Source organism: Arvicanthis niloticus, chromosome 3 (assembly GCF_011762505.2).
Source record: "Arvicanthis niloticus isolate mArvNil1 chromosome 3, mArvNil1.pat.X, whole genome shotgun sequence".
Classification (NCBI taxonomy): domain Eukaryota; kingdom Metazoa; phylum Chordata; class Mammalia; order Rodentia; family Muridae; genus Arvicanthis; species Arvicanthis niloticus.
Genome location: NC_047660.1, coordinates 80,493,016 through 80,509,170, shown reverse-complemented (window position 1 = coordinate 80,509,170; position 16,155 = coordinate 80,493,016). Strand labels below are relative to the sequence as shown.

At 35.5% G+C, this 16,155-nt stretch overlaps 1 protein-coding gene across 1 annotated transcript in view; it reads right to left on the bottom strand.

Annotated features, from left to right (window-relative positions):
* Positions 1–16,155, bottom strand: part of Erc2 (ELKS/RAB6-interacting/CAST family member 2) — an 827,882-nt gene that overhangs the window by 423,632 nt on the left and 388,095 nt on the right. Inside the window, 3 exon segments of the mRNA XM_076931310.1 lie at positions 281–474; positions 9,763–9,798; positions 14,098–14,238. Coding sequence (XP_076787425.1) covers positions 281–474; positions 9,763–9,798; positions 14,098–14,238 — 371 coding nt within the window.

Below are 16,155 nucleotides of genomic sequence, written 5' to 3'. Positions count from 1 at the left end.
GTATAAGTACTGGATCCAAGGCACCCCTTAAGGAAGCCAGGATGTTTACCTAGACACTGCAAAGGCTCTCAGTTCTGCAGAAGGTACACCTGTGCCTCTGTAGTATTCCACAGAAACACACCATCATCCTTTGCCTGGAAGGTTACGTTTCTTACATATTAACTTCTAACTTGTGATATGAGTGTGTGCAGGTGGGTGTTTCAAATGTGCCCAAGTCAGAGGGCTCACGGAGCCATCAGTGTTTGCTCACCTTGGACAACTCTCAGGGTGCAGAACTCACCTCTCCAGTTCCGCTATCTTCTTGTCTTTGTCGTTTTTCTCGTTCTCCACCTCCTTGAGGATCTCCAGCAGCCTGTCCACTTCAGCTTGAGCCTTGCCACACTCGTCACGGTAGTAAGATGCTTCCTTGTCCAGCTGCTTCAGTCGGTCTGCAAACTCGGGGTTCATCCTGGAGTCATCTTCAATATTATGTGCCTTCAACATTACATTTTTAAAGAGTGGAGTTAAGACAATGGTTCAGAACAACAGAGAGTGTAGTCACCAATGGCCCAGAATGTAACTTTGGAGAGAAAATAACCAACAAGAATTATGGGTATTCTGTCAGTGAGAAGGCAAACTGAGGGTGGTGGGGGGGATCATATATTCCATTTACCTTAAATAATGTTGACTTTAAAGTATGTGATAGTGTCCCAAGGGGGGGTTCTTCTGCTACTGACATTATGTTATGCTAAATTTTGCTGCTTTTGACTTTTTCTTTCAACTAAAATGTGGGGGAGAGATGAAATAAGAAACCAATGTCTTAGTTCTTATTCATTTAGTAAGAAGGATGGAGTCTGTGCAATTCCTCACAAGACAATTTTCATCAAATCCTTCCATTTCCAACTTAGAAAATGAACAGGACTGGAGGAATTGTTTTTCCAAGCCTGGGAAAGGCATATGTAGAGCCAGGTAACCTTTAGAAGATTGGTTGACAAAGATTGTTGAGAAATGCTGACGAAAGTAGTTTGGAATGAAGACTTCTTGAAGTTAGGAAGGGCTTTCTAACTAACAGACATACCCATAAATTCTTATTTACTTGAATAAGTTTCACCTAAACAATGAGGAGATGAGCTAGGTCATGAACAAGCACACAGACAAGAATCTGCAAACACATGCAGGGGTGGATAGCAGCTGTACACACCAGAACAGACACAGTCAACAACAAGCAACATCACTGTAGAATAATTTGCAGCCAAAGTATTTGTGGATTTGTGTCCATGGATATGTGCATGTGGTGACATGATAGTTTATTTTTTCCCCAAATAAACTTTTGGCTGAAATATTCCCAGACAGATGCAGGAACACCGCACCACAATGTTTTGCCTACCCCTTGTTTCCCTTCATCCCTAATTGGCTTCTTCAAAGAGCAGGCAGGAAGAAAGCAAGTGGTTTAACGATGGTGCACATTGAACATAGAAAGTTCAGAGAAGTCATACATGTATGGTTCTCCAAAAAATCCGTGTGTGAAGTAATAAAACATCAACAAACCATTAGACTTGAGTTTTTCTGCTTTCCTGCTTTGTGGAGCACATGTCCACTGTACTTTTATACATTTTTCTTTAATTTAAGGGAAAAAACAAGGCAAGCAAGCTCTAGCTACTGTGGGGTTAAATGAATCATGCATGGTTAGAGAAATTAATACTAATACTACTGTTAGAAGGTTGACACTCTTTGCAATGATTTAGTAAAAGAAAAATTAAAAAATTAGTATAAATAAAATAAATTTCTTACTCATGACAAAATCATTTTTAAATAATATTTATGCATGTAACATATTATTTAAGCATGAGGATAAAGGGGGCATAATTTTTCACATTCTTTAAATTTTTCTTACTTAAGAAATAAACACAACTATGAAAAAGAACTTGGAAAAATCCATCGATCCAATATACTATTAAAAACTTGTTACTCTCTTTTATCAACAAATCTCAAAAGCATTTTATTTTTTATTTAGTGTGCACTCTGGGCCTCCCTATAACAGACTAGTGCATGCCTTCAGCATTTATTAAAATGAAACTAATTATTATGCTTTTAGGAAGAAGTTTGTTCCTGCATTAATCATATCTTTATACAAGGTAACAAATATTTAAATAGCTGAGCTTCTACTTTGATAATTTAGAACAGATAGTCTCATCTTAAAATGAGCTAACTCTATACTTCTATCTATGATAAAAAATAAACTTAATACTTTTGTGACAAGAAATACAATTTTTGAATAGTTAAAATATATCTTATTTCTCTCTTTCCATTGTTAAACTAACCACTATTTTATGACAACTTAAAAATAAATGTTTGGGTCATCTCAAACTCTCCAATCAATGCCATTAATATTTTTAAAAACAGTGGATTAAGCAACGAGTAATTAGAAGCAATCAAAACTCACAAATAAACATATTTTGGAGCTAAAATTCCTTTCCCTTCTCATATTTTTAAGGTTACCAAAAAAGTTAGAAGTTAAGCATGATAGTCTATCGTGTTTTATTTTAAATTCTTTGGATTATTATTATCATTTTAATGAGCAAATAAGTGACTAATAGCCATAAAACATTAGCTCTAAATGAAAATTTGCACTATGTCCTATGTCAAGAGGCAAATCAAAAGAACTTCCAAAGACAGTGAAAACGTACAAAATGACAAACATCTGGAAGATAATGTTCATGTTCTAGTATGACTATTATTTTATAATAATCCAAGACATTAGACATGTGTACAGCTAGTATACAATAGCTTTAATGGGGTTGTTTAGTTTTCATCAACACACTCTTTAGAGAAGACTCTCTGAGAGGTGTAGGAAAAAAGGACTGGCTGTTCCTGGCAGGTATGCATGTCCTTTGTATAATCCTGAAGATGATAATCCAAGGCCAGTCTTTAACAGTGGGTAAATTAGATAAGATTATACTCTTTTTAGCCCAATAAGTGAGTATGGATAAAGGACTCATGTGATCTGTAGACAAACAGAAATCTAAGGGGGAAAATGCCTGAATCTTGAAGGTACCACTGATATTTTCATGTAATGATGAAGGTAAGGCATGTTATTAAAGCCCATTGGCAAGTTTATAGCTGTCCTATGTCAGATAAAACTTGAAAGTGTTAATAATTCTTTCTTTTTAAATGACTATACGCCTCTCTGTCTCTGTCTCTCTGTCTCTGTCTCTGTCTCTGTCTCTGTCTCTGTCTCTGTCTCTCTCTCTCTCTCTCTCTCTCTCTCTCTCTCTCTCTCTCTGTTTCTCTCTCTCCTCAACATAGTACCTACTGATTTCAAGAAAAAAATAGTTTATGCCAGACTATCTTCAATCCTCAAGAATAATTCTTAGAGGGGCTTTTTGATAGACATGAAAATAGATAGCATTATAAAATGCTCACAATAGAAATTTTTAAGAAAGATTCTTAAAAGAACATGAGGAAAGTCTTTCTTGGATCATTTCTTAAGGCTCATGTAATGACCATGACAGGTCCTCATGACTGGGAAGATCTGTGAGTCCCCTGTCCATTCTAAATACAAATTCAAAAGTCTACATAAATTGCTTAGGAGCTATCTATCAGAGTTAAGTGGCTCAGCTCAACATGAATGGCAACTGTTCAGAGGGGCCGTTTCCGTCAGCACAGAAGTTATCAGAACTGTATCAGAAACAAAGCAGCACTTTAGATGACTGATATATGTCAATCAAAAAAGAGTGGTCAGCCCCAACATTGGGAGCTAGCAAGTATTACAATCACATATCTCAAACATACTTATACTTAGACTTATAGAGGTTGAACACTGATTATTCTCACTGATGTATTGGTCTATAGTACCAGAAGTCTAAGAAGGAAAGCATTGACTTCAGTCCAGAACTCTGCTGCGACACAAGGCAGGGGATATTTACACTCACTTTGAAACGGGCGCTAACAATTTTTTAATAAAAAATTATTTCCCTCAAAACAAATGATTAGTTGTAACCTAAAGTATAAGTCAACCATTAGGTAATGAAGTTGTTGATGTTGCATCCATGCTGCCTCTAGACTTTAGCAGTAATTGGCTAAACTTATGCACAGCAAAAATATGACTCTCAGTTACAGCACTTTGCTGTCTGGCGTCCATAGACAGTGTTTCAACATTCCTTTCATATCTTAATAGCAGGATAGGGTGTAAACTATTTTAGACATTGACATAATTCTAAGTTATGAAGAAAATAGACTCATTAAATTTTCTGACTATAATTCCACAACTACAACATATTATAAAACTTAAATTTTCTTTCAACTAAAAATGAGTAAATACCAGATATAATCACTGGCCCTAAATAATATATTTTGAAAGTAATGAGATATCTTGGAACCTTGTGTTTCATCATTTTAAAAGAAATTATACTTTTAAAATCTCTAATTAAATTCAGAACATTCACAATTTATTTTCATACATAAAACAAATATGATACATATAAATAAATATAAACAAATACTCCAAATACACACAAAAATAAAAAGCTATATACTTAGCATATTTTAAAACCCTTCATATAAAAATGTAATTAATGACATAATTCCCCTGGAATTTTTGAAAATTAGCAACATTAAAAACTAAAGATATTATCTAGACATTCTGAAATAAAACATGTAACTTTACATTATTATGTAACTTAGTATATTACTTGAGTTCTTTTGACATTGACTGCCTATATCAATTGTTGGATATGTGTTTGTATACATGCATGTGTTTACATGTACCATCTATATTCCCTGAAGTAGATAAGTACTAGTAAATAGTTGTAATTTTCTGTCTAGATAATACCTTTAGTTCTCAATGTTGCTAATTTTCAAAAATTCCAGGGAAATTATATTAATAATTACATTTTTATTTGAAGGGTTTTAAAATGTGCTAACCATATAGAATTTTATTTTTTGAAACAGGATACGGGTTTAAGGGTGAATCAAATAGTTTTTAGAAACAGACATTTTTTTAAAAAGGGGGAGAATTGCTAAGACTAAAGAAGAGCCACAAAGGCATTTATAATCAGCACACCATGTCCCTAGGAATGCATCCTCCTGAAATGACATATTAAACAGGGAAGTCTCCCTGAACATTAAGAAGATTTTTTTCCTTTGTGTAAAATGGAAAAAAATGTCTGAGATTTTGTGTTTATTTGTTTTGTTTTGTTGTTTTGTAAACCTTTAAATTAAATGTAAATCCTGCACAAAGTATGTTTACAAGAAGCCAGATTTTAAATGGATAGTGGCTGGCCAGGGGGAACTCACAGGAGCACTTCCGAGGGGTTTCAAATGCACCCTTACCAGCAATGGAGTATATTATAAAGCACTCAGTTAATGTGACCAAAAATCAAAATATTCTTTTAAAATATAGGACTTTGGATACCATCTCTAAGTGTACTAGGGCTATCACTAGGACAGTATTTGAAGGCAATGACAAACTATATTATTTGTCTAGAATTAAAAACTAAGGGGAGAAACAGATTCACTGTAAGTCGGCCTACATATATTTACAGTGACAACACTAAAATCCTCCAGGATCGGAGGCTGGTGGTTAAGTGGAGACAGGCTGTTATTAGGAGAAATAATTAGGATTCAAAGGCAAAATTTGAAGTTCCTACGAAATGACATCAGTACATTATTTAGCAGAATGGAGTATCTGCAGCAAAAGAATAGAACGTAAATGCTTTATTTGTACTCCAGAATGTATTTGCAGAAAAATGTCAAACCTGATCCTTATTTACCCTGAGTGTAGACACATGGACATTGTCCTGACAGTAAAATGTACTCATGCATTCAAAACAACTGTAGTAAATTCACCAGAAACATGAAGGTAGCCATATTTCAAAATAAACACAGAAGAACAAAAACTTCCTGAGCACCAACAACTGGTTATAAAATAAAAGGTGGGGATTAGAGAGATGGCTCAATGGCTAAGAGCACTGACTACTATTCAAGAGGACCTGAGTTCAATTCCCAGCACCCACATGGCAGCTCACAAATGTCAGTAACTCTAGTTCCAAGGGATCTGACACCTTCACACAGATATATATATATATGTAGGTAAAATACCAATGCACATGTAATTAAAATAAATAAATTATTTAAAAAGAAAATAAAAGGAGAAATGTATCCATTGCTGTAACCGTTTAAAAATTATATGTGTGTTTATGCTTCACAATAGCTTTAGAAATAAAATACCCCAAAATAAATACCCCAGCCCTGTAATAGAAAAATGTCAAAACTTTACTCTAGAAAAAAATCACTTTAAAAAAGTTGGATTGAGTTTATAAATGGTAAGAAATCATATTAGAACTGTATCAATGACTCTTAAAATTATTATATAGAATGAATATAACTCAAATTAAATTACCAGGAACTGTGATTTTTAATTGACAAAGGTGACCCTAAATTCACCTGGAAGGTTAAAAAAAAAAAAATGAAAAGCTAAGAACTCCCAAACAAGATGGAAACAAAAGCAAAGAGAATCTAGCTAGAACATGACCCACAAGGTGTTTAAATATCACAAAGTCACAGAGCTAAGATTCTGATGCAACAGCAAGAGACACAGCTAAAACTGAACTGCAGCTCAGGAACTAAGACCTTTGTTCCTACAAATACTACAAACTATGACATCAAGGTCAAAGAACATTTGAGAAACAATGAAAATTAACTGATAATTTTTAAAAATATATACCAGACCTATCAATATTAATCAAAATACAGACAAGAGTTATATTAAGATTAAAAAATGGCATCCAAAAATTTTAATACTTGTGAGCGAAATCAGAGAATGACTTCAAAGAATAGAGAAAATAAGAATATTTTAAATAAAAGAAAGAAACAAAGAAAGAAATCCCATTGATCAACATCCACGAAGAATTTTCTGTATTAAAAATAAAATAAAATTGTCACAATATGAGAAAAAGTTGTCTAGAAAACAGAAAACAACTCATATGACCCAATGAGCAAACTAGAAAATGAAAGGCAAGACCTTACATATATTTTTAAACCTAAAACTTGTTAGTAATTAAAGAGAAGAAGACAAATGACCTAAGGATTTTTCAAAGTTATGTGAAATGACAGTTCTCAGTGTGGGCCAGGGTGTGGTCAAAAAGGTTACATTTAATCAGTGCTGGGAGAAGGCTCTTGGTAAAAGTTCTCCCAGATACAACATTGTAAGAACTATTGAGATAACCTTAAAAACCAGGATTGCTGGTTTATAAAGTCATTCTATGAAGAAGGAAAAAGGTAGGGAGGAGGGAGGGTGGAGAAGGGTGGAGCTTAGGAGGAGGGGAGGAAAGGAGAAGATGGAGGACTGGGTGGTTGGAGAGCTTGTCTCAGCTAAACTTGTAACACTGACAAAAACGGGTACATGTGATGAGAATATGTAATAAATAGATTGAACAGCATATCAGTTAAAAGGTATTCTGGGAAAATAATTGCATGAGGGAATGAATTCTAATGTTTTATTCTAAAAATGGTAAAATATAAAAAAAATTGAATAAACATTTTGGTACAACTTGGTGAAAAGAAATAAAGTAAGAAAAAAAGAAGAATAAAAGGAAGGAAGGAAGGACAGATGGACAGACAGACAGGGAGACAGAGAAGAAAGAAAGGAGAGAAAGAAGAGTAGCATCTTCCACTTAAAGGAGCCTGGTGGAGGAACATGAGCACAAGCACACTCCTCCTGCGACATCTGTCGTGGGCTGTCCTCTTGCTCTGTTATCTGTTTATATCCTTCTTTACTTTTTCAATACCATGGCTATATATTACTTTTATAACTAGGAGAAATGCACTCATTTTTAAGACTCTAAAGGGGAGAAAACTGCATCCCTATCTGAACCTTCCCTCTACCTCAAAAAAAAAAAAAAAAACTGAATCCTGAAAATATCTGCAGACAGGGGGAGTTAAAGCAAGGAGAGCTGGCAATATTCCCAGGATGCCAAACCATTTGGTTAGCTTAATTAACATGAGGAAGAATGTCAGCCTAAGACCTTGAATTAGTCACTAAAAAGAGTTTGTTTTTGACTTGCTGAGGCCAGGTCCTGTGTGGAAGAGAAAGGGAAAGTAGAAAACACCATGCCACTAAGCCATTTCTTTGACCCTATCTATTCTGAGAAGGGTTGGTAGACTCCACCTACAGTCCTGAGGACTCTCTGCAGCCATAGAACATAGCAATCCCTCTGTGTTTCATATGCACAAAGCACTACAAATTTAGATTCTTCTCCTGTCCCTTACTTGTAACTATGAAAAAAAAAAAAAATGTTATGTAATCTTGTTCTAGAAACATTTACCAAAAAAAAAAAAAAAAAAAAAAAAAAAAAAAAAATGCTTTTTAAAAAAAAAATAATCAGGGTGATTTTTTAAGCTTCAGGATATTCTGATTTATTGCTGTTACTATTGTTAATTATTTATCATTATTATTATTGCTATTTGTCTTTCTTAACCTCTCCACTGCCTTGAACCTATCTATTACTATTTTCATTCAAATGTTAAGGGAAAGAAAACTTGAGTAATTTGTTTGGTTGGTTATTTGGTTGTTTGGTTGTTTGGTTGGTTATTTGGTTGTTTGGTTAGTTATTTGTTTGTTTGGTTGGTTGGTTAGTTGGTTGGTTGATTGGTTGGTTGGTTGGTTGGTTGGTTGCTTGGTTGCTTGGTTGCTTGGTTACTTGGTTGCTTGGTTGCTTGGTTGGTTGCTTGGTTGGTTTTGCTACTCTGCTCAGAACCACGTGGAAGATACTCCAGCAAGGCTTAGGGATTGTTTCTAAATGTATTTGTTGGGTCGAATGAACGGTCCAGGCAGAATCTATTAGGTACATCAAGCATTTTGCACATCTGCCTGTACACAGGCAGAGCTTGGCTAAAGAAATAACACTATGTTGACTGAATCTGAATTGCTTCCTTTATGCATATCTTTTTTTTTTCCTGTGATGTAGATTTATAAATAGAAGACAATTCAAGTGCATGGTACGTCACCACCCTTGCCCAGTGACACATCCTAGTGATCTTCACTTACTATACCTTCCAGTAAGCTAGTCTGTTGACAAAACAAAAATATTTTTTTTCTTTTTTAAATAAACTAAACAAACAAGTAAGTGTTTGATATGAATGGACATGTCATTAAGATAATAGAGAATGGGGACCTCTAAATTATTTTATTCATTTTTGAACTAGTTACTTGCTTTTCAGACTTCTTTAAACCAAAGTCAGAATTGCTATGCTCCATTATCAATAGATGATGTTGTAACCTGCCCTTGGGCCTGTGAGATATTTTGAACTTTTACAAACCCTACATTGTTTTTAGGAGTTTATCAGTCTCCAAGAGCACAGCTCAGATATTAAAGCTAAACCCAGCTTAACATAAAGTTCACACAGAGAGCATACCTGTGAGCTGCCAGCTGTTCTACAATACTACCCCGTGCCTTGAAGGATCTCACTGACAATACTGTAAGCCTAGAGCTTCTTCAAGAAGCTAGAGCACCTTCAAGCTGCTTTGTTTTGTTTTGTAGCCTGAGAGTTGAAGTTGGGAAAAAGGTAATGTCAGAGCTGGCCATATTTCTATGGCCTCTCAATTTTTAAATTTTGAAAGAAATGGCATTGGCTTCGAGCAGATTCGTTCTTTTTGACAGAGTGGACATGGGAAGAGACTGATTGGCATTTGGGAAACTTCCCCAGTTTGGCACACTGCAACATGGGCTCAGGGGATCCTCATGCTTTGATATGTTACAGCGGGAACTTTCAGAAATGACTTACTGGATTGTACATCTGATTGAACAACTGTTCGGCTTGCTACATTGCAAAGGTGGGAAGGCATTGCCGCACAGACAGGGAAAGAAGGAAAGATCCAGAAAAACAGCATTAGCTCAGCACAGACGAGCTGCTCTTCAAAAACACAAGGAGGAGAAGAAGAAATTTCAGTTTTTAAACATTCCACAGTGAAAGTGAAAGGCTCAGGGGAAACACAAATGTTGACTTTGGCTCCTAAAAAAGAATAGCTGGAATAAGAAATTTAAGGTTTGTGTTACTTTCCCTTTCTCAAGTTAAATAGCCCATGAAATAAAGAAAACTGTCCACTTTTGATGATACATGAAGTGCTGGCCTCCAGCAATGAATCAGAAGAAGTGTTTTTGGCCAAGCCCACAATTTATTACCTGAACTTCAAAGATGGAAATAATAAAAGATTAATTAAATCTTATCATTGGATTTATAGCTCTTCTTCAGTAGTAACATAAGACTAAATTGTCTATTTGGTGTCTAACTTAAATAAAGACCAAGAAGCAGCAAGCTAGCAAAAGGGAAGGATCAGTAAGCATGGCAATACCATACTGATTTAAATGGCAAAAAAAAAAAAAAAAAAAAAAAAAAAAAAAAAAGTCAAGTCTGTAGAAAGATGAAAAGAAACTGTAACACAGTGCTGTCGGTTATCAGTTTCCACCTTTTCAATTTAGAAAAAGTAATTTTCAAAGGTATTCAGTTATGTTCCAGGTGCTTTAATACCTATAATGGGTGCCTGTCAATTTTGTACACAGTCAAATGTGCTAAATATTACTTTTAAAAAGTGTTCCCAAGTTAAATTGATTAACTGTTGACACATTAATTTGACGCTCAAGTTTAAGGTCTAGTACATAAAATAGTACAGTAATTATTATCTGGTATTAGGCTGAGATAAGACACCTGTTTCTTCAACTAGAGTGTAGCAAATAATGATTTTAACATGATTTTTTTAAAAAATCTCCTAAAGCATGATATTGATTAGAAAACTGAAGGGAGAAGTCATGGCTCTTTGGATTCTGTGGCTTCTTGGCAAATTCCTAAAGATACAGGTCAATTAACCTCTACAGCTTGAGCCTTAAAAAAAAATCATTCAATAGATGATGTGGTCCATATACCAACAATCAGGTCTTCCCAGATAACTAACATTAGTGTGTAGACTTAATTATTGTGCACACTTACAATTAGTAGTTATGCCTTACCTGGTTAGCGTTGCTTAATTAACTCACTAAAATCAGCAGAGTTTCCTCACACATGAATATTTGGCTGCCATTTCTAAGAGGCTGGGAGAGAAGACACAGAATCTCTTTTCTGTGCATTTTTATCACAAAATATTTGAAGATTTCATAAGTCCATACCAAAAGGTGTTTAAAATGGCTATGTATCCAAACTTCTCCACAAATCTTTGTGTAAAACAAAAATTAGCTTGTTTTTGTCAGGCATTGTTAATTGGATAACAAGTTAAAATCTCCATCGTCACTAGCAGACAAAATCTGTTCAACTAAAATGCTATTAATTTATACTCTCATGTGGATTTCAAAGGGAAAAAAATACCTAGACCATCACAAGTCTTGAGTAAAATACCTCTGGAAAAACTCAGTGTATTTATTACACAAAATTATTATATTTTCAGCTTTTATTTAGTAAATCTATTTTATTCACAAGTCACAGGCTGCTCCATTTAAAGGAGGTGAAGGCGCCCCTTTAGGCTATCAGTGTTGATTATTTTCCCTTAATGGTGCATTTATATGTACATTCATATGCTCTTGCCTTGTGCTTTGAAATATCCCGTGTATATCTCATTTCTTTCTAAGGTAAGGTTTTAATGGAACTAGCAACGGAAATTGGAGACTACTGGAAAAAAAAAAAAAAAAAAAAAAAAAAAAAAAAACTACTCCATACCTAAATGTAGTCAATACTAGAAAGCCAGATGTAACAATTTAGCCTCTGTAGGTTAGGCATAAAAATATTTAAATTATCATTACCTTTTGAAGTTCCCTGCACTATGTGCTTAGATGGCATAAGTAAAGGCTATGTAAATACATAAGAATTAGTTATGTTTTCAGGAATTAAATCATTCCCTTACAATAAGACAACTATATGTGTCACTTTAGTGCTGGTGACATTGTAGAATACTGAAATGCCATTAAACACCATGCTAAAATGTTGTAGGACTTAGTCTGAGAGTTTCAATAAATGGTGTTGACTGAGAGCTTAGGAAAAGGCATGCTGCAAGTGATCTACTGGCCAAACCAAGCCAAACTGAAGCAGACCTTATAGATGTAGATTCAGTAAACTAATTGAACCATAAACAAGGAGACCAGAGCATCAACATGTGAAACCTCTTCTGTTTGTCACTATGGGATTTCAAAGGCCAACACTGAGTTATACTGGCAAAGGGTTCATGCTATGTGTTGAAATCCTACATATAGAGCTTTGGTCTCCATGACATGGAGGGTGTTTTTCAGGTATGAGTATGATTGAGATTCTCCTACCACTACTACAAGTGAGGTAAGACCATGCAAAGGCCATTCCCCTTTGCAATCGTGTTACGTTTGAATATCACTAAGCTGTCATGTTAGTAAAGGTTAGTATATTATAAAGTACAATAAAAATAAGTTAAGAAAATGTTTTATGTCCCAGAAGCTAAAATGGCCAACTCAATCTCCATCTAATTAGCCTCAAATGGGCAATTTAAACTCTTTCACTTACTGGTCCATATTTCTACTTTACTAAATACTATTACTTAAAGGAAGGGAGACAACCCCGGAACTAATTTTTTTCAAATGTTCTTACCATGTTGCTAAATGAGATTTACTAGGCACAGTTTACTTTATTTCCGAATGTTCCTGTGTGTGTGTGTGTGTGCGTGTGTGTGTGTGTGCGTGTGCGTGTGCGTGTGCGTGTGTGTGTGTGTGTGCGCGCGCGCACGCTTGTGTATGGTGTATGTCTATGTACATGACTGTGTGTGCCCCTGTACAGACATGAATCAGCCAGTGGTAAACATGAAGTGTCTTCCTTGGTTGCGTCTCTACCTTATGTTCTTAAACTTTGAAATACTGTTTCTTATTAACCTGGAACTCACCAATTAAGTAAACTGAGAGGCCAAAGACTCCAGAGACCTACACATCTCTACTTCCCAGGAATAGAATTACAGGAATAAGTCATACTTCCTGGTATTCTTTTCCATGGGTCTCCTGGGAAAGGTGTTAAGTGTTTTACCCAGAAGCCATCTCCACAGCCATTCCTTCTGAGTCTTAGTGAGTAGACTTTCTTAGTGTAAAATTTCTCATGGTGTTTTAAAATCCCTGTGTGATAAAATAGTTACATTTCAATTTGTATTCCATAACTCCATATAAAATAGAATATTTAAATGTTAAGCATTCAAAATGATTCTTGTATAGACACAAACTGCTCATATCTATGGCCATCCCATAAGTACAGTTGATAAAGCCCCATCCTAGTGTGCTGTGGGTCACAGTCTAATCTTGTTGTATGCTTTATTTGACTGTTAAGATTCTTATCACCTCTGGTTAGGTTTATATGTTATCAAGAGGAACAAAAGACTTAAATTAATAACGTTATGAGTTTTATATGAACAATGAGTGCAGACAAACCAAACAACGTGGGGAAAGAGGCGAAGGGACAAGGCATGACTCGGGGTGCACTCTACAACAGTGTGCAGGTTGGAGAGAACAGTGAAGGCCACACGGAAAGAGCCTGCTTTCTTATCCAAAGATGTCTGACTGTAACGAGCTTCCTTAAACAGTAGACCATTATTTATTCACTAGAAATCATTATTCTACAGATGCACTAGGGACTTGGCAACATCAATGAACATCTAGAAATTGAGTGTTGCCAGGAACATTTTTGCCAAGTTGTATTACAAAAATTGACCTACTTCTGAAAGTTGTAAAAATTTGTCAAAATATAAGGAGACTTCTGGATTCTCTCCCCTGTTGGAAACATTCTTGTTCATCCTTTTCAGATAGTTTAGATTTTTCCCAGAAAGTAGTGGCTAGTTGTTATTCTTCTCATTTCTGCTACTATTTTGTGTCTTTCAAGTTTTCTTTCGACAGGAAACTTCAGATAGGTTGTTTTTTTGTTTTTTTGTTTTTTTGTTTTTTTTTCAGATTTACAGAGAGAGACTTGCTGCAGACTCCTCAGGAATCAACTTGAGAGTTTAATAAAATTCTTTTATTACAGACAGCAAATGATACGGAGTTTGTTTATTTTAAAAAGAAAATAATGCTTGTCCCTTAACCATTTAATAAATTCATTCTCAAGTCAGCACATTTCTTCTTAGACTTCACTTACCTTTTTTAACTGTGCCTCCAGTTTGTTACATTCCTCCTTCTTTTGTTCAATGGCTATTTCTAGAGACTTCAGTTTGGAGTCCCTCTTCAGTCCTGCAGAAGCTAATGAAGATGCATGTTCTTTGAGGTCGATTAAACTAGACTGAAAGAAGAAGAATGCTAGTAAGCAAAACATCACAATTCCTCCTGGCAAGGTCATCAACATACATCTGCCGATTCTATACAATGCAATAAAGTACGCATTAAACAGAACCGGCACATCTTAGTAAGGTAGGACTAACAGACTCTAACCTGGAAACTAAAGTTGGCCAGCTTACAGAATAGAGCAGGATCTCATTGCAACAGAATCAAATGGGACTAAGTGGAGCAATCAGTACAGGCAGTTTCACATCTCAAAGCCATGCTGATGATAAAAGTCCTGCAGTGATCTTTTAGTATCACCTCTTCAAACAGACACCTAAGCTCTCCATTTGTATTTATTGTAATTCAGCTATGCAGACTCTGAGACAAGTCTGAGGCAAACTACTGACTTTGATGCTTCTTTCCAAGGATAGATCAAATACAAAGGAAACATTCTATTAAACTCTGTCAAATCCCCTTTCTTTTAACAAAAACACAATGATTAGAATTTTCAAATATCTCCTAGTAAATCAAAGATAAAGTTCTAAACCTTAGTAGTCCAGATTCAATAAATATGATTAATCTCCCACTCAGATACAAAGCTGCCTTTATATTATAGTATACTTATAGTAATTAACCATGTCCAGAATTCTAAGCTTTTCTAGATAGCTTGAATTCTAAAATCCAAAGAAATAAATACTTGAAAACATAGCTCTGAACACAGTTTTTACTATCTATTAGGGCAATGTCCATCACCAAATATGAATTGGCTAAGAATCTCTACTGACAAAAATGGACAGTTAGGTGCTTTATATCAAGACTGTAATAGTAAGGAAGGTAGTAAGCATGCCGTGTTCTCTCAATAAACAGTGGCGCTGCCTACTACTTTATACAAGACCCTTTCCTGAGCACTGGATGTCCTTAATGATGGAGGTAATCATTGCCCAGCAAAAAGCTCCTGTACACGGCAGTCATTTATTCAAGACAGCAAGCTGAAGTTCATATTCACTCGTTGTCTTGCCCAAGGTCACCTAGCCATTAAAGGTAGGTACAAGTCTCAAACTGAAGTCTACAACTCTAATTTCACTTCCACAGGGGATGGGGAAGGAATATGAAGGACTTTATAATCCAGTCATTTGTCACAGTGAAGACATAGTATCACTCAAACTAAATCATAAGTTCCCTAAGAACTGCGATTCTAAGTCATTCTTTTTTAAATAATAAACTGCCAGTTGTGATAGCCTGCTTTATTTTGGTTACTATGTAGCTCCCAGTTATTAATCTAGGTGTTGTAAAGAGATTTTTTTCAGACATGAATAATATCTATAATCAGTTGATTTTAAGTTTTAAGATTACCCTCTGTGCTCTGGGTGGGCCTAGTCCTAATCTTTGAGAGGAAAAAAAAAAAGTCCTTAGGAGCAAAACTCATCCTTTCTCCTGTGGATTATAGCAGCAGCCTGTGTCTAAATTTTCTGTTTGCCCTTCATGGTAGTCACATTATGTGGGGAGCCAACAGAAGGTGGCTATCATCTTTGCAGCTATCTTGAGCCATATACCCTGACAAGAGATTTGTTTACAACAGCTGAGCACACTCTGATAACATCTTGTTTTAGATACCCAGGATCTTCCCTTGGGTGTGTGAGACTTAAAGGTGTGATTTAGAGATAAGACATAAAGGCATGACTAAAAGGCATGACTTAGAAGTGAGACATATAAAAGACGAGAGGCAGACAGAAGAAGGCACTTGAGATTTGGACAGAACTGAGAATTGAGACTTGGAAAGAGAACTTGGAACTGGGAAAGAGACTAGCAACTTAGAACTAGGATTAGGGCTTGAGACTTATTACAGCTGGAACAGGGATTAGGGACCCCGAGACTTGGTACTAGGAACTAGGGACTTAGGACTTGGAACTAGGGACTTGGAGAGAAGAAGAGAGAC